Consider the following 21,678-nt stretch of genomic DNA (forward strand, 5'->3'; position numbering starts at 1 on the left):
CTCTAACTTTATTCCTTGAAAAATGATTTGCATGTGACTACCCTACTTCTAGAAAATGCCTAGCTTTTATTCGGATACTATCAGTGAAATTTCCTGTGCATATGTTAGTGATTTTTGTCCTTATTAGAGCATCTCCGAGAATTTTCAAAACTCATTTCAATCTAGATATTTTGACAAGATTGAAAAAAAATTGTTCAATAACTTCCCATCTCAACTCCCAATCCTCCCGTACTGGAAAAAACAAGCTCATCGCACGGCTATATATGCACGTATCCATCACGGCAATTTGAATTCTTGATGTAAATTGCCTTTTACCTTATATGAGTGAGATTTTAGAAATGGTTGGAGGAAGACAATAAATATACACCTAACTTTTTTTAGTCACTTGAAAAACTCATTAGTTTACCCAGTGATTTTTTGAAACTATCGGAGATGCTCTTATCTCCATATAGATAGGTTCAAAATAATTCATAAATCTTTAGAAGGTAGGAGTAATCTGGAGTGAAAAGAAGTATTGTAACAGGCAGGGGGTTAGATGCAAAAGCTATGCGCGGCCAATTACTACAGAGGACAGAGTGACAGAGGAGACAGAAAGGGCGTCGCAATCGCAACCGCCCGAGCCCGACCGTGGCCGTCCCTGTACATTGACGCCAGTGTGCATTATTACGCCCCGTCCGCGGTCCGCCGTCGGCCCGCCGGCAACTCGACAAGGAAGGAAAAGGCACCGCCAGAGCTGAGATGTCCTTCTTCTTCCGCATGGCGTCGCGGCTGCGGCCGTCGACGCCGGAGGAGGTGGTCCGCTCCATCAAGGACTCCTTCCTCGCGCTCCACACGCGGACCCACGCCAAGGTGATTTCCTAGTCTCCCCGTCCCCTAACGTCGGGCCTCCTCTTCAGTAGTCCTTGCGCACTTTTCTTTGGAGATCTAGATTCTAGAGGCCGATCGATCCATGCGAACCCGCTTCCGGATAGCCTCAATCGGATGTGCCAGTTTCGTTTCGGTGGTCATCTCAAGATCATCGTTGTTGGGTTCTCCCCATGTGCCTGGTGATCATTTCCTTCTTTTTGTTTTGTTTATATAATTGAGGGGTTCCGATTGGTCGTGACACTACTGGCATATTTTGGTGGGTCCAAATGGGATAATGCGGAATGGCTCAACCCTTCGTCGTGATGATGCTTGAATAAAACAGAGAACTACTGATTTGCTAAATTAAATTGGTAGAGCAAATATGCAGTTGCTAGGGTGTCATGTTCTTGTAGTGTTTTGTTTGTCTCATTGCCTCCACCGTGATGTCAGGATGCGATTGATTATTTCCCTTGTTCCTTGCTCCTCAAAGCAAACTGATTGTTTTGACGTAACTCAGTTTACTTTGAATTCTCTATCAGATTATTAGAATACTACTTGTAGACTGATTGGTATTCACCTTCTTGTTAGGCTCTGGAAGAGGTCGAGAAAAATATCTCGTCGTTGAGATTGTTGATCTTTGGTGATGGAGAAGTAGAACCAAATCAAGAGCAGGTCCTGCAAATAACCCTTGAGATTTGCAAGGAGGGCGTCATTTCCCTGATCGTCCAGAATCTGCCTTCCTTGGGTTGGGGAGTACGTTAGCTCTCCTTTAATATTCTTTATGACCTTTTTTTCAATTCAATGATGTGTTTAACTGATTATTAGCTCTGTGCTTACAGGTAAGAAAAGATCTGGTTCTCTGCTGGTGCATTTTGCTTAGGCAGAAGGTTGACGAAACCTATTGCTGCGTGCAGTATATTGAAAATCATCTGGAGCTTTTAGATTTCCTTGTTGGTTGGTAAGCCATCCATTTCTTGATGTTAACATGACAAATAATTCATTGATACATGAAAAGTGATTTCGAGGTAATAGTGTGGTTAGAAAGATATATTTCAACAAGGTTGTAGTTAGTAGCTGCTTGTGCTTAGCTTATGTCACATATTCTCCTTTTTGGACCTTTATAATTGTCAATGGTGTCTTTAACTACTTGCGTGTACCTAAAGTGTGTTGAGCTTTGAGCCTTTTGTTCCAAGATTTTCGTCTTTTTTTGGTACCAGCTTTTGATTTTCTTGGCCCTTTTTTTTTTGTTGTGCGTTATGTCCTTTATATTAAGCTTAACGGTTGTTTTTTCAACAGCTACAAGAACTTGGATATTGCATTGAACTGTGGGAATATGTTAAGAGAATGCATAAAGTATCCTACGCTTGCAAAGTAAGGGTTCAAAACTACCATTCAACTGTGATTCCCATATATTCATGATTTAAATAGATGATGCATGCATACCTTTATAAATATAGCACTACATGCCTCAGAGAAAACAAATTGAGGTGATCCATATGTTTGGGTTTACCTTGCTTGGAACTCTCTGTTTTTATGATAAAGTAGCACATAAAAGTCACTTGCTCTCTGATGGTGTATGATATTTACTTGTAACAAGGCAAGATAGAAAATGGACATATGTTGTTTTCCTAATCTATACTTGGAATTTTTTAGTGAAAAAGACACCGCAACTTTACAGGGAATAATATAATAAAACCTTCATTTTATTTATATCTTTCTAGTTCCAACACATTATGTACTAAGTCAGCAATCAGGCCAGATCTGCATCCTTACACTAGCTTTTCTGTAAAGTCTATTCAGTGAATGAGTTTTTCTACTCTGTTGAGAACTTGAGGTAGACTTCTACAATAGCACTTGAAGTGAAATTTCATGCATTTGATTTTGAAGTGCTCTTTCAGATACATATTGGAATCTGGTAGCTTTGAGCTGTTCTTTGAGTATGTTGAACTGCCAAACTTTGATATTGCTTCAGATGCTCTGAACACCTTCAAGGTAAATCCATATGTGCATGTTTTTTCTGTGTAATTTGAACTCCTACTGTTGGTTGAAGAATCGATATTGATGATCGTTCTTGATAAGATTGTTGCAGGATCTGCTTACCAAGCACGAAGCTGTAGTCGCAGAGTTCTTGAGTTCCCACTACGAGCAGGTCCCTACTTGTTCTGAAATACACCTTTGCTCATGTCAACAAAAGAAAGACAGCAGAAATTTTTTTAGATAAAGTTTCGTTAAAGCATATACTGCTTGAATCTATCTTATTTATTCCATACTCTAAAGTATGTGCTATATGTTGTTGCTTCACTAATCCTTTGCTCAAAAATTGTATTGCAATTGTGTCAATACATGCATGCCAGATATATTCTGTTTGCTTCTGCTTATCACTCTGATCATGTAATCTTTTCCAGTTTTTTGAACTCTACTCAAGGCTCTTGTCGTCAACTAATTATGTAACAAGAAGGCAGGCAATCAAGGTTTGACTATTTTTAGGTTAGCTATATTATCATCTCATGCACTTCAGAAGGAAACTTATACTGCCATCTGTTGTTGTCAGTTCCTTTCAGAGTTTCTACTGGAGGCTCCTAACTCTCAAATAATGAAGAGATACATTGTGGAAGTTCGTTTTTTAAATATTATGATCAATCTACTAAAGGTATGATATATGTTACTTCTCTTCTTTTGGAAATTACTTGAGAAAAATGTATTTATATGATAATTGCACTACTGTCTCTTCTTAGGTTAAATTTATAACTTTACTGCCTTATTATATATTCTTCATGCCATACAAATCGAATGTCTAGATTACACATTTAATTATACTAGACCAGATTTCCACTAGGGATTTGAAAGGGAAAAGGTATTATTGCATTATATACACATTCAATCGCTGAGGTTCTCGTGCATCAGTACAGGTGCAAATCTTTTGGGTATCGGATCTGCATTTTGAACTATACTTATATCTTCACAACATTTAAATTTTGAGTTCTTGACCAATTTAGGTACTCCCTTCGTCCGTTTCAATTTTGTTCTAAGTCAAACTTATCTAACTTTGACCAAGTTTACATAATGATGCGCCAACTTATGCAACATTAAATTAATTTAATTTAATCCACTATGAAATGTGTCTTAATAGTTAATGGTGAATTCATTTGGTATCGTATATTCATATATATTAGTATCTTTTCATACAAATTTTTATCAACGTTAGGGAAGTTTGACCTCAAAGAAAGCTAAATCGACCTACATTTTGTAACGGAGGGAATAGCTCTTATAATAGATCCGTTTCTTGATAAGATGGGTGATAATAGTAGTTATAGGACTGCTTAAAGTAAAGGCTCAACAATGTCATTCCTGATCTTTCATAAAACAACACATCCTATCTAAAGTGTTTCAGCAGTTCTCCTTTTTATGCCACGAAGTGCATTTAGTCAGGTTATTATTTCTTAGAAATACATTATCATAGATGCTCTCAACCTGCACAAATAGTTAGCTTTTTCATGCACTTCAAACTGATCTTGTAGCTCTGTTTCTTCTAACCCACATCTTTTGTAGGATTCAAGTAAAAATATCAGAATATGTGCTTTCCATGTTTTTAAGGTATGATGATTTTTTTTTAAGCATGAACACCTTTGCATATGCGGCTATGCATTTGAATGACCCCTATTAACCATTTCCTGTGCTCAACACAGGTATTTGTTGCCAATCCGAATAAGCCTCGATGTATCATTGTAGCTTTGCTAGACAATCGCAGAGAAGTTTTGAAGCTACTTCACAATCTTCCTACAAGTAAAGGTATTGTTGTGCATGAATATCTTATATTTTTGCACATGGAACCACTTGGCCACTTGGGGAATCAAGATACTAACAGACTAAAACACCATAGTGTTGAGGAATGAAGTATGGAAGTATCTTAAGATCGCCATTTTTCCTCCTTTATACAGGTGACGATGAACTTGATGAGGAGAAAGACCTAATCATTCAGGAAATCCAGAAGCTGGCATAGCTCAAAAGCGTCAAGTTACCGTTTAGCAATGCAAGAGTGTCTTTCTGGAGGACTTTCAGCACTTGTCAGCCATATATTGCCAAGACCAAAACCATGTATAACACATTGCACATGTAGCCTTCAAGAGCTGTTGTCTTTTTTTGGAGGGTTTCGTTTTTGGTCTCAGGAAACCGTAGCAAAGGATTGTCATTTTGACGGAATTCTACAGATGATTTTGCGGTACCATGATTTATACAGTGAAAAGAGACAGAGAATCGCATCGTGAAATAGCTAGTCAAATGAATTTTAGTTTTGTTTGAGAAAAAGCGAAGGTGTAGCCATTGTAATGTGTTGTGTAGTGTACTACTCACAGTATGTAGAATCGACGGTACTACTGGGAAAATATCCAGTGCTCCAGAACTTAAAGCAACATGCAAATAGTCATGAAAAATTATAACAAATTTGGACGCTGTTGGATATGCTACTCCCTCTGTTCCGAATTAAACTCTATGTAAACAAACTTTTTCGCAATAATTTTTCTCTGATTATCTGCATGCCGCTTATAAAGACTAGAAATTTGGGAGTGCCAGCTCTCCCCAGTACGCGGCGATGTCGATGGACAACGCGATGATGAGCAGCAGCAGCAACGCCGTGAACCGCAGCGCGTGCGTCCGGGTCGTCACGCCCCACACGTAGTACCGCCGGACGAGCAGCGCCGTGGCCATCATCATGAAGATGAAGAGCGTGCTGACGGAGAGCAGGCTGGAGAGGACGTCGAGGCGGGAGAAGAGGGCGATGTAGGCGCTGCAGACGGCGATGAGCGCGGTGGCGTGCACGGGGGTGCCGGTCCTCGGGTGCACCAGCGCGAACACCAGCAGCACTGTGGTCATCCCCTTGAGCGCGACCAGCGCCACCATGTACTGCGCCCAGCTCATCCCCACGCTGGCAAACGCCACCGAGTAGGCGGCGCTGCGGTCGATGGCCGTGTACGGTTGCATCATGCTCAGCACCAGCACCATGATGCAGTAGATGGCCGTGATGACGGACATGGAGCCCAGCAGGCCCAGCGGGATGTCCCGCGACGGGTTCTTGGTCTCCTCCGCCATGGTCGCGATGTTGTCGAAGCCGCCGTACGCGAAGTAGACGATCGCTGCTAACTCAACTATCTTCTCCTTTCGGGTCAACTCGCTTCGTTCCTTTGGACATACAACTGATGCAGCCAAGCCACAATGCATGACGCAGTTACTGGGCAAAACATTGTGTTCTGAAATAAAGAAGCAAAGCATTGTGTTCCTTTGGACATACCGGAACTGGAAGCCGTAGCTTGCATTGCATTGCAGCTGCTGCCGCGGTACCGCTTGGCGCAGAGGAAGATGTAGAAGCAGAGCACCAGGGTGAGGAAGACCGCCGCCACGGCCGGCAGCATCGTGGTCGCCGCCGCGACCGTAGTCGCGGTCACCGCCATCGATCGATGAGCCGATCAGCCTCAACCGCCCTCTCTGCTCGGACGTTCCCTTCCCTTCCCCTTTCCTTTCCTTTCCTTGCAAGAAGTAGTAGAATCTTACGCTCCTTGGCGACGTAGGCACCACGTGAGGCACCGCCGCATCTCGTGCTCGCTCCGGTGGACCGCCCCGCGAGCACGAGATGGGGGTCTCGCCCAGCGCTCGACGGTACGTGCCCCAGCTCGCGAACGATGGCTCCGGGAAGAAGTCTGGTACCGTCGCCGCGGCTTTGCCTGTGCCCTCGTCGTACTCCGCCGGCGCAGACATCTCCGCGGACGCCATGTACCCGTGGCTGCTACGAGGACGCTTAGGGCCCGAGGCCGGCGCCCATGGCCATGCCCAAGTTGATGCCGAGGCCCAGCGATGGCGCGCCGCCCATAGCCGTGCAGGAGACAGCCGGCTTCGCGACGAGCGTAGGGATGGGGCGCAGCTTGCGGGAGCCGCCACCGATGGGGACGTTGCATGTTCACGGGTTTTCTGTTCAAATCATGTCCACGTCAGCTTCTAATCCTCCTCGTGTCTATTTTGGACCTGGATGAGATCACTTAAATACATTAGGTAGTCAAACGTGCGATTTTATAGTCTGAGGACCCAAATAAAAACCGCCGAATACTTTAAGGACCGGCCGTGCAATTTACTCATTCTTTTATATTCATAGGATCATTGACCCAACGGCTCAGGTTCATTTGGAAACCCTAATTCTACCTTTGTTCTTACCCTTCTCAACCCCCCCCCCCCCCTCTCCTCTACCAACTTATTGTAAGTGCCATTTATACTATACTATTCATATTAATGATGCATATTTCTTGTGTCTTTCTCTAGAACTACTGACGGTCGTGTCTACTCTTCTATGCTCTCTATTTACACTATAGCTATAAAATTACATACTTATGATGTATATATTATATGATCACCATCACACATCGAATAGTACTTTTACTCATAAACCCCTGACTTTTTGTATTTAGTGGATCATGGCCGAACGTCCCAAATTATGGAGTTCGTTATGTGAAACGCTAACCCTACCTTCACCAAGTTCCACCACCCCGCTCTTTGGTTCTCTACCAGCTCATTGCAATGGTCGTCCACACTATTGTGGCCTATCACATGTTCACATCATATATTTCCTTATGACTTGTGCAATGTGTCCGCTAGCTCTCAACCATCACATAGATGATGCACCTCTCTTCTATCCTTCTCTGCAACTGCCATCACTACTTTTTTAAGGCAGGTCGTCCTCTATTCCTTGTCACCACAACCTTCAGACACTTCCTTTCACAGTTGGTGGGAAAAGGCTATTGGAGCAATAAGCGAATTGATGCAAAAAGGTCTCAACTCTATCACTGTGCTTGGGGCATGGACTCTTTGGAACTATTAGAACCGTTGTGTTTTTTACAGTATTGTCCCCAACCTTAGTGGTGCTCTTACCCTTGCTGGGAGAAGAGCGCCGATTGTGGAGTCTAGCAGGAGCTAAGGGTTTATCCTCTTTGACAGCCCCTCTCCTTGGTGGTTAGCTTAGTGCTAGTCTTTTGGTCGCCCCCTTTCGTTTTTCGGGCGCGAATGTAATTTCTGAGTTATGTGGGGTTTGTGTGTGGCGTGTGTTATAGGGCTCTAGTCCCTTTCTTTCTTCTTAATACAATGAAGCGTAGCTCTTCTGCGTTTTTAGGAAAAAAAAACTACCGTCGCTACTTACTCTTGTATGCCCATATTTTTCACTAGAGCTTCAAAACCACATCTTATATATTTCCTTATTACTTGTGCAATGTGTTCGCTAGATCTCAACCGTCATATAGATGATGCACCTCTCTTCTATTCTTCTCTAGAACTATTATCACTATTTACTCTTGTATATCCTCGGTGGGCTTCGATCGGACTTGTTTTTCTCAAGTCTAGTCCCTAAGTCACTGGAGAGCCCAAAATGAAACTTAGTTAATTTGCTACATAAAACTTACATAGAGGGCTATTAAAGCATTTTCACCCGATTGATAAAAATATTTTCTTTTCTTAAAAACTATCGTATAAAGGAATGAGGTGAAAAAACTTACTCTAGTTTTTACACCCTTTTTCTATTTTTTTCTCAATTGAGCTCAAAGAAAGGGGAGAACCCTGGATCCCTGTTCCCTTTTCGCACACCATTGTTCCTTCCGTTCGCTCGCATCCACCGCCGCCTCCCATTACATCCAACGCATCGGGGCTAGCTTGTTGCCGGAGGGTTGCCGCGAGGTTGGAAATCGATCAGAATCGGCATACCGTAGCACTAGCGACCTTTCTGAAACTCACAGTGGTGGCGCCTCCAACAGAGGGCTACTTCTCATCATCACTAGCTGTCATTGCCCCCACTGTCAGGAGCAGTTTGTGCAGCTGCCCGTGCCCGCCTCACCGAATGTGCGAGGAAGAAGGTGCACAAGGGAGGTTGGGAGTTGAGGCTTTGAGAAGGCACATTAGAGCAGGGACAGGGAAGTCGGGTGGCGAGAAGGGGGAGAGAGGAAAAGTAGGGAAAACGTATAGTCCACTAACATGTACTAGGTCTCGTAAGAGTGACTGTTTTTCTCAATCTGTTTATTCCCATCTTGAAACTGGTGGAGTTGGACAAACTAAAATCCCATAACACACAATTAATTAAAGAAGTGAAAGTCCTAAGGAAATCGATCACTAACTTCTTTGATATTTACTCTCTCCGTTCCAAATTATAAGCCGCTTTGATTTTTTTTAACATCCATTTTGCTATGCATTTAAATATAATAATATATTTACATACATAACAAAATAGATAGACAAAAAAAATCAAAGCGACTTATAATTTAAAACGAAGAGAGTATATATTTTTTTTTGAAACAAATCAGGCAGAGAGCCGCTGCCTATATTAAAAAAAAGAAGAACCCGGACCGGGCATATAATTTAGTAACAAGTGTGGTCTTCTTCGCGGATGGCAACAACGGGTTCGGGCCTAGGCATATGACGGGCTTTTTGTTCTTATTCCATGAACTTTGCCACGACATCAACGTTCTCACGCTCACAGAAGGGTCTCACAGAGACTAATTAAACCACATCCATCGTCAAATGGAAGGAACGCTGCTGCATACACGCGACCATGCAGGATCATTAACTTCTTCCTAATTCCCACTCTGTTCACCTCTCTATTACAGTATTACTTGGACGAGAGCGCCTTCCGGCCCCTGGAGCCCAACCTGGTCTTCCCTTTGGTCTGCTGGCCTATGTCATCCGCCGCTGTCGCCATTCCCTGCCATAACGTCCGGCGGTGGCACAGGCACCGGCGGCCCTGTTGGCGCGCTGCCCGCCGCCACCTTAGTGGTGACGGCTGGTAAGCGCACGGGAACCGGCTGCTCAGCCTGTGGTGCCGGGGCCGGGGTAGCGCCGCCGCCAACCGGAGCCGGCGACGGCGTTAGTGGCCGCGGCGCGGCCGGCAATGGCGGGGCGCTGTGCTTAGGGGCAGGCGCAGGCGCAGCGCTGGCTCCATCACCGGCACCGGCAGGCTTGGCAGCTCCGCCGTCCTGGTGGCGGACGGTGAGGCGGCGGAGGGGCCGGAACGCTGGACGGGCGTGGAAGGCCCTCTGGAGCCTGTCGCAGATGCTCGGCGGCTTGCCGGCGGCGGGGGCCGCGGCAGCTGCAGCTGCAGGCTCCTTGTCTGCCTGCATCACGCACAAACTTGGAGCGCGCGCCAAAGCGCAGAATGAACTGCGACTTTTATAGGCAAAACAAAAGGCGGTAGCTTACTGGTGACGTGAAACAGATGGATCTGTGCGGTGCAGCTTATGTCAGTTCTTTTCAACTGATGCTCCGTGCACAAACTAAAGTGGGCTTCTATGAACCGACGAGAAGCGGCATCACATTCCCCAGAAAACAAATCTGCTCTTACATCATGTAAAAGCTAATTTACTAAACAAATTGCGTGGCAGCAAAACTTTCAGAAAAAAAAAAGTTAGCGCTGCCAACTTCCAGAACAGAACTCCTCGTGCCGCCAACAGGTTTAGAGGCGACGTTCTCACAACAATTTGTATACTTCGTTACCATTTACCAAGTGTTATGGATGCAGCACATTGCGGTATAACTGGTGTTCATGTTAAAAATCAGATGGCCTAGAGTGAAAGAACATATTGTACTACTTAGTGCCTGACAGCTTGATATGATAGAACTAACTGAAGGTCAATTTGGTTGCCCAAAATTGTCAACGAAACCCAGCCAGAGGTATTACCTTTTCTCAGCACATGGTGGCATAGCCTCCAATTCCAAGAAGCAGTGCGCCAGAAGCTGCAAATGTCGCAGCCCAAATCTTGCACCACCTGTTGAGAAACAAGTGGCTTAGAGCACGCAACACTATTTCAGAAACAAAGGGACAAAATGTTGTTCTAAAAAAAGGGACCAAAATATTCTGAAGCGTCTTGGTACCTCGCGTCACTCCCAAGATTTGAAACAACTTTATCAATGCTATTTCTTGTAACATGAAACGGTCCACCATTTGTTGGACGTTTAATCAGAATTTTACCAGACTCATCTTTGACAGCCTGTTCCAATTACATGAAAAATACCAAAATATAGACTATAAATAAATATGACAAAACAGAAGACTCCCGCAGGTCTACCAACACATTTCTACCTAAGTGAACTTATGAGTATTACCTCGCCAACAACAGTTAACTTATCACCGATTGGAAGAATCCATTCAGTTCGCCTTAGTCCAAGTAGCTGCAGAAAAATATATTACAAACAACCTTCCAGCTGGTAGCAGAACATAAAGTTTAAGTTATGTTAGCTGACCTTGATTGAGCATTCACATCCACATGAACGAGGTTGTTTCTCAAAATCCTCACTTGCAAGGCACAAAAGAGAACCATCTGTGCTACGATCCCTGACAATCTCCAACCGGCCAGTACCATCATCCTAGTAAAAGCAAGATATCAGAGAATATTTGAACAAGAAATTTTAAAGCCGGACTCACATGATAGATACTGTAGCACCTAATTAGATGCTCAAAAGAAGATAAGATTAGACAGTAGACAGTGGAGTGTCGAAACAGAAAAATGGTATACAAAATGCCACAAATTATTTATGGGTGAATATAATCCACAAGCATAAATCTATGTCTACACAAATCGCTAAATGTAACAGGTTTTTTTCTTCGTAGGCAAAAAAAAACAAAAACAAATTTTTCATTGAGTAAGTATAGAATGACAGAAGTGCAATAAGGCATTTAAAGGAAGGCCGCCTGAAATTATATGCATCAACATCGCTATCAAGCTAGAGCTAGTTGCAGCAAATTACCAGATACCAAGGAGCCTCTTTTTTTTTCGAAAATATCTCCTCAGAACATCGTATCCATTGTTCGGGATCATCATTTTCCTTATTCTTGAGGAATAAGTGTTCAGTGCCATCTTTCTCCTTTGTCTTCTTCACCACTATGTATTCCTTGACATCCTTCCTGTTCTTCTCCTTCTTCAAGAAGATCTGAGTTACCTACAAAAATGGCAGACACTGAGACACGTAACTGAAAGCACAAGAAGGTGAACACATCTTCAACGAACATAGGCTTTTTGTGAAATCAGTAGATACATCATTTACTACAATTGCAGCCTCCTGACCACTCTGTTCTCCTATGATTGATGTGTCTGATCCAACTTTTCCAGAGAGAGTTACAAGAGGAAGGTATGCGGATGAGGCGGCCAGCGTCATAGCTGTCAAAGACACACAGTATAAAGTCAGAGCGCTGATGCTGCTCAGATAATCTATCAGACCACTGAATCTGTCTTCTAACATGCCAACAAGACTCTTGCTTAAAAGATACTACCAATACAGTATTGGTGTCAGAAGTGGGACATCGCACCCTTTAGGATCAAACTAACGAATTACAAAAAACAAGCTCCTGGTTAGGTTATATATAGCAGGTGGCACCTGAAATTATCGTTCCCTACCTGTCTAACTAATTGGTTTGATGGTCAATCAACAAGGGTTATATGATTTAGCAGTTCTGTCACCACCGCTGGCAATTATATTTAAAACATAAAAATGTTAGTATTGATCTCATCCGTCTTGACCCAACGGTCGAGACGGACCCCTTGACCGCGTCCTGATCGGGGACGACCAGCCATCTCGTGGCTAGTGGGCCCCCGTCGCACAGTGCCTATAAAGAGGAGGTGGGAAAAACGGCACACGGTACGAGGTTCACCGCCGCCACAGCCCCACTGTCCTAACCCTAATCCGATCCAGAGGGTGGCACTGCCAGCGGTGGGAAGCGCCACTGCCTCCACCACCACCGCCGGTCTCCACCGCTGCTCCGACCGTCGCTGCCTAGTGCAGAGCTTCACCAACGAACCAGTGAAGGCAGGGAGATCCTCCGATGGTCAGATGCTCCTACATCTCCCTCTCTCTCTGTTATCTACTCCCTCTGAATCTCAAAGTCACTGATTATCCCAAATAGAAAAGAACTCACCCCACTGATCCACACCTAGACGATCCAAAGTAACTAACAATGGTATCAGAGCCGGTTTACCTAGGCGTGGATCTAGATCGGGGCAAAGAAAAGAACAGAACGGAGCTAGATCCGATTTGGATCGAAAGAAAAGAAAAACAAACGGTTCATCGAACCCTAAACCCTAGCTGGGTGAAGACGGTAGGGGCTCGGCTTCAAGACTGCTTGATCCGAACCCTAAGCCCGCGACTAGATCTCGGGGAAAGAAATAGAAAGAAAAACAGAGAAGTAGATGATTCAAAGTAATTAACAATGGATCAAGAAAGAGGAATCGAAACCCTAAAATCCCAGTCTAGTTCGTAGATCTAGATTGGGGACAGGAAAAGCAAAGAATAGAGAGAAAGGGGAGGGGTACCCGTAACCCTAACCCTAACCCTAAATGAACACAGAGAGATGGACGGAGGGGAGGGACCTACCTGGTTCTCTCGTCGCCGTCGCAACCGCCTTCGCGCGGGGAGAAAGAGGCCCGACGGCGCTGCCGATCTCCTATGCGAGCTTGCCGCCGGTCCAGATCAGGGAGCCGCGCCGCTGCTGTCTTGTGCTCGCGCGCGCGCGAACTCGAACCAAAAGGGCGCCGGTCACAAGGCCATTCGACGGGGCCGCGCGCAGCCGCACGCGTGCACCGGCGAAGGGCCTCACGGCGGCGCCATCCTCTCCCACCGAACGCTCCTTTTTCCTGGCACCGGTACGTCGAGCTCACTTGCGGCGGCTTGCCGGTGGCGTGAGAAGAGCGGAGGGAGAGAAAGGAAGACAGAAATGAGCTAGGGTTTTGGGGAGGGGCGACCGGCGGGCGGGGTTTTGATCCCGCGGAAGTCACGCATGGCCGTCCGATCAAAATGCATGGCCACGATTCGCCGGGCTGAATGAGGCCTAGGCGGGGCGACGAATTCCCGGCCCAGGCCCAGGTTGCGGCCTGGGCGCGGGGGGGGGGGGGGGGGCGAGCGTTGCGCGCTGGGTGCTGAGCCGCGGGCCGCGTCTGCTAGCCCACGGGCCGAGCGCGGAGCACACTGAGCTGGGCCGCAGCAAAGCCACGCGCAAATGGGCCGCAGGCCACTTTTCTGAGGTGGGCCAAAAGAATAGAATTAAAGGGTGGCTCATGGTTTTTTATTTTATTTTTCAGAAGCTATTTTGAATGAATAAAGTTAAGTTTAAATGTTTTATCTCTACTCAAATTTGATCCAACGTGATAATTTGTTTAGAGAACAGATGAATAAAGTAAAAATGCTTCTGAAAAGTAGGAAAAGAAATTTTGTCAAGTTTCCGCTGCAAAGTTAAAGGTTTATTGTCTTCTAATTTGAAGAGCAGTTATAGTTATTCAGTAAATGATGAAAAGTTTATCCTCCAGTTAAAATTGGAACCAGCTGGAAAATTTTAATTGGAGAAATAGTCAGTTGATAGTTAAGATAAATTATAATATTGTTATTTTCTGACCAACGTTGATGATAACAATATTATAAGTTTATTTATGAGTTTAAGTTTAAAGTTAAATTATGGTATTGTTATTTTCTGACCAACGTTGATGATAACAATATTATAATTCTATGAGTTTTATGTTTAAAGTTTAAATCTCTGATGAATTTTGCATCAAAGTGACCAATTTTCAGAGAATAGATAAAGTTCAAGGAATGCTCTTAAACTAGATAAATGTATTTTTATGTTTCCGCTGCAATGAAGTTGATTGTCTTCTAATTAAATTCGAACCAACGGGAGAATTTAATTTTGAGGAGCAGTTTTATGTTTTTAAGATTATTGAATTTCTATACGTTAATTTCATTTCTGCCCAACGGTGATGTGAAATTAATGTAGAAGAATGATGTTTTTATTCTATTTCTGCCCAACGGTGATATAGAATAGAACATAAAGTTTTCAAAGTTTAATGAGCATTATTGTTGAATATTTTTCAGACAAAAGACATAATGCTTTCATTCTAAGGCAGAAAGAGAAATGAGCTGGGTACTTGTGACTCAGATGATGAAATGCCTAAGGGCAAGTTATGTATGAAAGAATGCCATTGGTTAAGGGACTGTGTTCTCTTTAAAGAATGGCTTCAAAAGAAAAAAAATTCTAGGATATTGATCTAAGAAAATAGATAGATCAATGAGAGTCTTCATTGAGAAATGTCTTTTATGTACTCTCTGTGGAGAAGAATTTATTTTCAGTTTCACTTATGAGAGTTGTAAAAGTCATATACATGTTTAATTTGATTAACATTGGATTAAACATGTGTGTTAAAAGAATATTCGGATTTATTTCTGAATTTGATGATTGAACACGAGCTAATCCTGTCAATTATGTTCGTTCAAAGGAATATCTCGCATGGCGGGAAAAAGTTTGTGATAGTACCCGCATGGCGAGAAAAGTTTGAGAAAATACCCGTATGGCGGGGTAAAGTTGGCATAGTACATATGTTAACCAAGAGATAAGAAAGATATGTAAGTGTGACTTGCAGAAGTATTGATAATAATAGACTATGTTGAGTTTTGAAGTGTAATGAGGAAAATGTACTCCCATACGAATTTTGTTTGCATGATGTAATCATGTGGATGAAGTAAGTAATCAAAGTTTCCTCATTCACAAGAGTTCTGAATGTTTCAAAATTGTGGTAAAAAAGTTCATACCACATTTTGAGGGGGAGAAATGTAAGATTAATTAAGAAAGGCAATTAAGAAAGATAATTTTCCCCATACTTCAGATAATGCAATGCATAATATGCATTGAAGGTAAAAGTGATCTATAAAAGATGAATGTGATCGTTGAGGGAGTAAGACGGTCATAATAATGATACCCCTAAAGTAAAGAAATAGCTAAATTCCTGGATTTTTTATAGTTCCGATGGGAAGATAGACGGTGCTAAATGCGCCGTATGAGTTTTTTAGCAGATTAAACCCAAAATAAGAAATGTGAAGATACACCATCTTTACAGAAGATGGAGTAATCTGGGGGAGCATGGTATGTAGATACCTAAGGCTTGAATAGAATTGGGATTACATATCCACTACAGTGTTTATTAGAGCAACAAATTGCTTTATACATGCTGATGTTGTATGACATATACAACACCAGATGTTAGCTCTTAAAGAGGATGAATAAGTAAACAAGGATCTTGTGATACAGGAGGCTATAGAACAATTGCCTTTTGGCAATGAAGAGTAACAATAGCCCCATATGAAAGAAGTGCCACGAGACCCTAGAAGGTCTCAAAGAATAAGAAAATCAGATATTTCTGGTGACTAAGAAGTAAAAGTTAAGAAAGAAATTCAAATAGAGAGTGATTCCACCTCATTTGAAGAAGCCATGATAGGCGTTCACTCGTCTAAATGGCAAGAAGCAAAGGAACATGAAATGAAATCGATAAATACCAACGATGTTTGGGACTTAGAAGAAATTCCTAATGGAGCCAAAACAGTAGGCTATAATGGGTTTACAAGGCAAAGGTGACTCCAAAGAGAATATAGAAAGATATCCAAAGAGAATATGGAAAGCTATAAAGCGCCACTTGTGGTGAAATGATTTACATAAAGAGAAGAAATATATTATAATGAGCATGCAAGGATTCTTTTAGAATCATAATGGTATTAGTGGCACATTACGATTTACAGTTATATCAGAAGGATGTAAAGACACATTCCTCAACGAGGATTTGTATGGAAAAGTTTACATGGCATAACTCAAAAAGTTTTGTCGTGGAAGGAAAAGAACGTAAAGGGATGTTGTCTAAAGAAATCCATTTATGGATTAAAGTAAGCTTCAAGATAGTGATTCTTGAAGCTCGACAGGACAATAAGAAAGTTTGGGTTTTAAAGAGAATATAGAGGACAATTGTATTTATGCAAAGTTTAAACATGGAAAATTTATTTTCCTAATCCTGCATGTGGGTAGCACCTTACTTGCTAGTAGTGGTGTTAATCTACTGTTGGAGAAGAAGCAGTTCTTGTCCTCAAGTTTCAATAAGAATGGTCTTGGTAAAGCATCATTCGTTACAGGAATTGGAACTTACCAAGATAAAAGGAGAAGGAGAATTAGAACTTTCTCAAGTGTATACTTAGAGAAGATTCTAAAGAGATAAAGTATATATGTGAATAAACCTGCGCCTGTTCCTATAGTCAAGGGTAATAGTTTTTGGAACTTTCAGTGTTCCAAGAATAAATGTGAGATCGATCAAATGGACGTCCTATATGCTTCAGCTGTTGGAAGCTTACTGAATGCTTATAAGCAAGAACTTACCCTGACACAGTTTATGTATCCGGGATGTTTTTGGCAGAAGTCCAGTCCAGATATAGATCACTGGAATGGAGTTGAGAATGTTTTACAATTGTGCAAAGATTTAGAGGCCTCATCGTGAGTAAGAAAGAATAAGTACTCTCAAATAGTTGTGGGTACAAATGTTAAATTTTGGCGAGATGTTTAGTGAAACCCACATAGTAGCTAACACTCGCAGTTGGAGTTTTATTGTGGAAAAGCTCCAAAGAAACAGTTGTGGTGTCATCAAAGATGCATACCCATGGTATAGCTTGTTATGAGGCTTAAGGACAGGCGAAATGGTTAAAGGAACTTACACCCGGAATTGATAATGGTATACGACAGCAATAACCGTTTAAGTGGTTCGCTCCTATAACAACGGATCAAGTGTGCTGCCAAACACATTGACGTTAAAGTTGTACGTTGTGAAGGAGAAAGTCCAGAATCATACTAAAAGTATTGAACATATAAGTAACAAGCAAGTGCTTGCGGATCCGCGTACAAAAGGCTTACCACCCAGTGTGTTTGGAGAACACACAGTCGACATGGGTTTATGGTATAGCCTATGATTTCCGGACAATAAAGGGCCCAAAGTTAAAGAATCTGTTTCAGAAGAGAGATGTGTATTGTAGCTGTTAAGTCTATCGGCGATTGACCGTGACGATGAAGCATGCTCTATACACTAATCTGTGATGGAACAAATAAAAGCGAAAGTGATTAAAGTCAAAGTTTAAGGTTAAAGTATGAGTTGAGATCAAGGGGGAGAATGTTAGTATTGATCTCATCCGTCTTGACCCAACGGTCGAGACGGACCCCTTGACCGCGTCCTGATCGGGGACGACCAGCCATCTCGTGGCTAGTGGGCCCCCGTCGCACAGTGCCTATAAAGAGGAGGTGGGAAAAACGGCACACGGTACGAGGTTCACCGCCGCCACAGCCCCACTGTCCTAACCCTAATCCGATCCAGAGGGTGGCACTGCCAGCGGCGGGAAGCGCCACTGCCTCCACCACCACCGCCGGTCTCCACCGCTGCTCCGACCGTCGCTGCCTAGTGCAGAGCTTCACCAACGAACCAGTGAAGGCAGGGAGATCCTCCGATGGTCAGATGCTCCTACATCTCCCTCTCTCTCTGTTATCTACTCCCTCTGAATCTCAAAGTCACTGATTATCCCAAATAGAAAAGAACTCACCCCACTGATCCACACCTAGACGATCCAAAGTAACTAACAAAAAAAACCTCTAATGCATATGAGTAGGAAATTAGCCGCTATCTTATCTGATCACCAAGCAAACTCACTAGTCACTAGCAAAATAAACAACCATCGGCAATTCGGCAAACGGATACTCACACAAATCAGAGATGCGGGAGAACCTGCGCGCCGATCGCAGCTCGTTGGCGCTCCTGCAGGCACGAAGCAAGCAACCATGCTTTCAGCACAAGGAAACCCACCACCACGACGCAGGACGGCAGGAGTAGCTGTGTAATCGACAGGAAAGGAGAGGGCAAAAAAGCGTGCGTGCAAGCAGGAGGCCGTAGTACGTACCGAGCATAGCTCCTCCCCGCTAGGTAGCACCCCGCGCCGGCGCAGCAGCACGCGAGGCCGCCCCACAGGAAGCCGGCGCCGCTGCCGCCACCGCCGCCATTGCCGTCGCGGTGCTGGCCGTACATTGCGGAGCGCTTCGATCCGTTCGATCTGTTCTCTCTCGGAGCAAGCAAAAACCCTATTCGAAACGTGGATGTGATTTTCGAACTTCACGAGAGCTGCGATCCTGGGTGGGTCAGTGCCGGACTGCCCGGTGGACAAATAATCGGAGGCGCCGAGGCGGTAGCCGTGGTCGGGACTCGAGAGGAACACTAATCCGCGGCGGGCGTCGTGGTTCTTCTCTGTTACGTTACGTTTGAAACCCCGCGTTGAACACGGGGAAGAAGAAACACGCGGATGGGCCTTCCTCTCTCGCGCACGTGTCGGGAAGGGCCCAACACTAGTTGGAGCGATCAGCCCAGACCATACAGTCGCCGTGGAACGCTGCATTCTTACGGACCGGGCCACAGGCCGGGCTGATTAACATGGATGCTTTCTGTGCCCGTTCTGATTCTAGTTGTTGGAAACGGTTACAGCTACAATCCTGCTGGTGAGCAATACGACTATTATAGTCTATACATACTGATCTATCATAACCGTGGAAATACGCATTGAGTATAATTGTATCTGTTCTATCTACATCAATCATCAATAAGCTAATATATGTTATTGGCCTGCATACTGGTCAGAAGTTACAAGCTTTCAATTTTAAGATACACGTCATGAAATAAAATAATTTTGAAAGCAGGAGTATTTCTATAAACCCGCAAATGTAGTTGCCGACCAGTTTCCTATAACATACTTGGGCATACTTAGTCGACGAGTGTACATAGACACGTTAATGAAAACCTTAATGAGCTTGTCCTTATCAAAAGCTTGGAAAAGGTTGCGTGGGTTTAGGCATGATGCGAGGCAAACCAATTCTAAGCTTTCCTTGTTAAAGCGCTTATCAAGCTCCCTAAGTTGGTCGTTGATAACTTTTACAAAGACATGAATATGGTAATGCTCCAAGTTTGGAGATTCATCATCGCTCCACCTGTGGTGTGCATACTGCTCTCCCATGTCAGGCATAGGCATGTCACTCTCGGCGCAAAGCAAGTCCACTTCCATGAGAAAAGATGGCCATCCTTCATCTCTCAGTGCCAGTAACTGTCTCTTGGACTCCTTGAGAAGAATCATAAAGTTCTCAGCATCCTTTCCTCAAATGATCTCCCCGATCCATTATCCAGAAAAGACATCCCTTCCCTCAAAGAAAACCTCATGAGATCGATTGCTTGGTCAATGTCAACCTTCGCATGAGATGGACCTTCCTGAACCTCCTCCTTAACGCCATCAGCTACATATGCGCCTGAAGATTTGGCCTTCTTACGTGATGGACCACGCCGAGGCCCCTTCCTAGGGGCATCAGCAACATATGCGCCTGAAGATTCGTCTGAGTGAAAGTGGGCACCACTGGCTCCAGTACAGGATTGGCAATCTGATGGCTCCATACCCTAATTCACCAAGCCAAATAGCAAGCATTCAGTCACAAGCAGATCCCCATGAGTCTGGAATCGCAGAACTGGATATAACGATAAAAAGAGTAGTGATATGGGCAATCATATGGGCTTTGCGTATTTACCCCTATGAATTCGAACCTACACCAGTGAGTAGTGACCATACCTCGAAGAATCGTGGACTACTGTGTAAACTCGAAAAAGAGAACTGAACAATGCAATGCCATTCATCAATGCAGTTACATAAAACTCCACAGGTAAACTCGAGCCCTAAAACTTTTCCCCATAGGAACCTGAGAGTTTGCTTGGGGCCGCATTTGATACACGCGTTCATAGATGATGGATTTGTAGATCAAGAAATGGTGGGTGTGTGCGACATGACACGAACCTCGTTTTTTTAGCCCGACACGAGCACGGCATGGCCCGATCACATGTGGACTTGGGCTGGCCCAGCCCGAGGGAGTAGGCTGTGCCTGGGCCGCTGCTCATCCCCTTGGGCTAGCACGGCATGGCCCTCTCCCCCTCCTCACTCCACTCCTTCCCTCCCGGCCTCCCCGTCGCCCAACGCGGCCCAGCGTCCGTCCGTCCCCGCCTCCCCCCTCCTCATATATAAACGCACGCCGCGGCCGCGGCGGCTCACACCCGAACCCTAGTTCATTTCACTCGCTCGCCTCGCCTCGCCTCGCTCTCAGGTCTCGCCCTCGCAGTCTCGCTCTCGGCTTTGTCCTCCCCGACTCCGGTGAGGTGACCTCGACGATCCACCTATCGCCGACGAGCAGCTCCCTACTCCTCCTACCTGATCCCCTCCCTGCTCCCTCTTCGCCTCTCCCTTCTCCCTATCCCTATCTCATCTCTAGATCTCGGTGACTATGTGAGTTCGTGTCCCCGTCTGCCCCTCCTTCGCCGCTCGCCGTCCTTCTAACCGGTGTGTCATCTTCTCTGGGTGGCCCTCGTCTTCTCCGACACCGGGCTCCGGTTGCGCAGGTACATCCCTAACCCTAACCCTAACCCTAACCTCGCCTGCCACTAGCAAGCAGCTCCCTACTACTCCTAAGTCCTACCTGATCCCCTCCTGGCTCCCTCTCCACCTCTCCCTTCTCCATATCCCTATCTCCCCTCTAGATCTGGGTGATTATGTGAGTTCGTGTCCCCGTGTGCCCCTCCTTCGCCGCTCGTCGTCCTTCTAACCTTACTGTCTTCTCTGGGTGGCCCTCGTCTTCTCCGGCATCGGGCTTTGGTTGTGCAGGTACATCCCTAACCCTAACCCTAACCCTAACCCTAACCCTAACCCTCCTCTTCTTCCATTGATGAATGGTTTATGATCTATTTTAATATACTGTTTTCCTCCTCCTCCATGTCTTTACGTAGGTCGGTAGCCGATGCGTCATCCTCTAGCTGTGGCATAGAGCGACCAAGGTGGCCCCGCGCATCGTTGAGGAACGGTGTTGGAGAGCCCTCCGCGATCGAGGGCGCCATGGCTGGTGCTGATGATGAGATCGTCTGGCCGCTCATCGACAACGACGATCTCATCGCGGCAGGCCTGGCACCT

At 44.7% G+C, this 21,678-nt stretch overlaps 3 protein-coding genes across 3 annotated transcripts; 1 reads left to right on the top strand and 2 right to left on the bottom strand.

The window, feature by feature from the left end:
- The first annotated feature begins 607 nt into the window (after positions 1–607).
- LOC136498906 (putative MO25-like protein At4g17270) lies at positions 608–5,113 on the top strand. Its single transcript, XM_066494613.1, has 11 exons — positions 608–849; positions 1,435–1,599; positions 1,686–1,804; positions 2,143–2,217; positions 2,745–2,838; positions 2,936–2,995; positions 3,252–3,317; positions 3,398–3,496; positions 4,396–4,440; positions 4,533–4,635; positions 4,785–5,113. Exons 1-11 carry the CDS (start codon positions 739–741, stop codon positions 4,844–4,846), a joined length of 999 nt encoding a protein of 332 aa, XP_066350710.1. The 5' UTR covers positions 608–738; the 3' UTR covers positions 4,847–5,113.
- Positions 5,114–5,394: 281 nt separating this feature from the next.
- On the bottom strand, positions 5,395–6,290 carry LOC136465921 (cationic amino acid transporter 5-like). The gene is made up of 2 exons (XM_066464472.1): positions 6,131–6,290; positions 5,395–6,035 (listed from the first exon to the last, which is right to left on the bottom strand). The coding sequence occupies exons 1-2, from the start codon at positions 6,288–6,290 to the stop codon at positions 5,395–5,397; spliced, it is 801 nt and encodes a 266-aa protein (XP_066320569.1).
- A 4,256-nt stretch (positions 6,291–10,546) lies between these two features.
- Positions 10,547–18,719, bottom strand: LOC136465931 (E3 ubiquitin-protein ligase SP1-like). Its single transcript, XM_066464476.1, has 8 exons — positions 18,595–18,719; positions 18,400–18,452; positions 11,896–12,017; positions 11,608–11,799; positions 11,104–11,226; positions 10,966–11,031; positions 10,735–10,850; positions 10,547–10,628 (listed from the first exon to the last, which is right to left on the bottom strand). The coding sequence occupies exons 1-8, from the start codon at positions 18,717–18,719 to the stop codon at positions 10,547–10,549; spliced, it is 879 nt and encodes a 292-aa protein (XP_066320573.1).
- Positions 18,720–21,678: the final 2,959 nt, after the last annotated feature.

The sequence above is a fragment of the Miscanthus floridulus genome, chromosome 1, assembly GCF_019320115.1.
Source record: "Miscanthus floridulus cultivar M001 chromosome 1, ASM1932011v1, whole genome shotgun sequence".
NCBI lineage: Eukaryota > Viridiplantae > Streptophyta > Magnoliopsida > Poales > Poaceae > Miscanthus > Miscanthus floridulus.

What these genes read in the sequence shown, in the direction of transcription:
- LOC136465921 (XM_066464472.1), bottom strand. Translation starts at nt 6,290, where the DNA reads ATGGCGGTGACCGCGACTACGGTCGCGGCGGCGACCACGATGCTGCCG. An exon ending in AGCTACGGCTTCCAGTTCCG is followed by an intron (nt 6,036 to 6,130) that starts GTATGTCCAAAG and finishes TGGCTGCATCAG; the next exon opens with TTGTATGTCCAAAGGAACGA.
- LOC136498906 (XM_066494613.1), top strand. Translation starts at nt 739, where the DNA reads ATGTCCTTCTTCTTCCGCATGGCGTCGCGGCTGCGGCCGTCGACGCCG. An exon ending in TTATGATCAATCTACTAAAG is followed by an intron (nt 3,497 to 4,395) that starts GTATGATATATG and finishes CATCTTTTGTAG; the next exon opens with GATTCAAGTAAAAATATCAG. An exon ending in CAATCTTCCTACAAGTAAAG is followed by an intron (nt 4,636 to 4,784) that starts GTATTGTTGTGC and finishes TCCTTTATACAG; the next exon opens with GTGACGATGAACTTGATGAG.
- LOC136465931 (XM_066464476.1), bottom strand. Translation starts at nt 18,719, where the DNA reads ATGTACGGCCAGCACCGCGACGGCAATGGCGGCGGTGGCGGCAGCGGC. An exon ending in GATGTGAATGCTCAATCAAG is followed by an intron (nt 11,032 to 11,103) that starts GTCAGCTAACAT and finishes ATTTTTCTGCAG; the next exon opens with CTACTTGGACTAAGGCGAAC. An exon ending in AGTTAACTGTTGTTGGCGAG is followed by an intron (nt 10,851 to 10,965) that starts GTAATACTCATA and finishes TAATTGGAACAG; the next exon opens with GCTGTCAAAGATGAGTCTGG.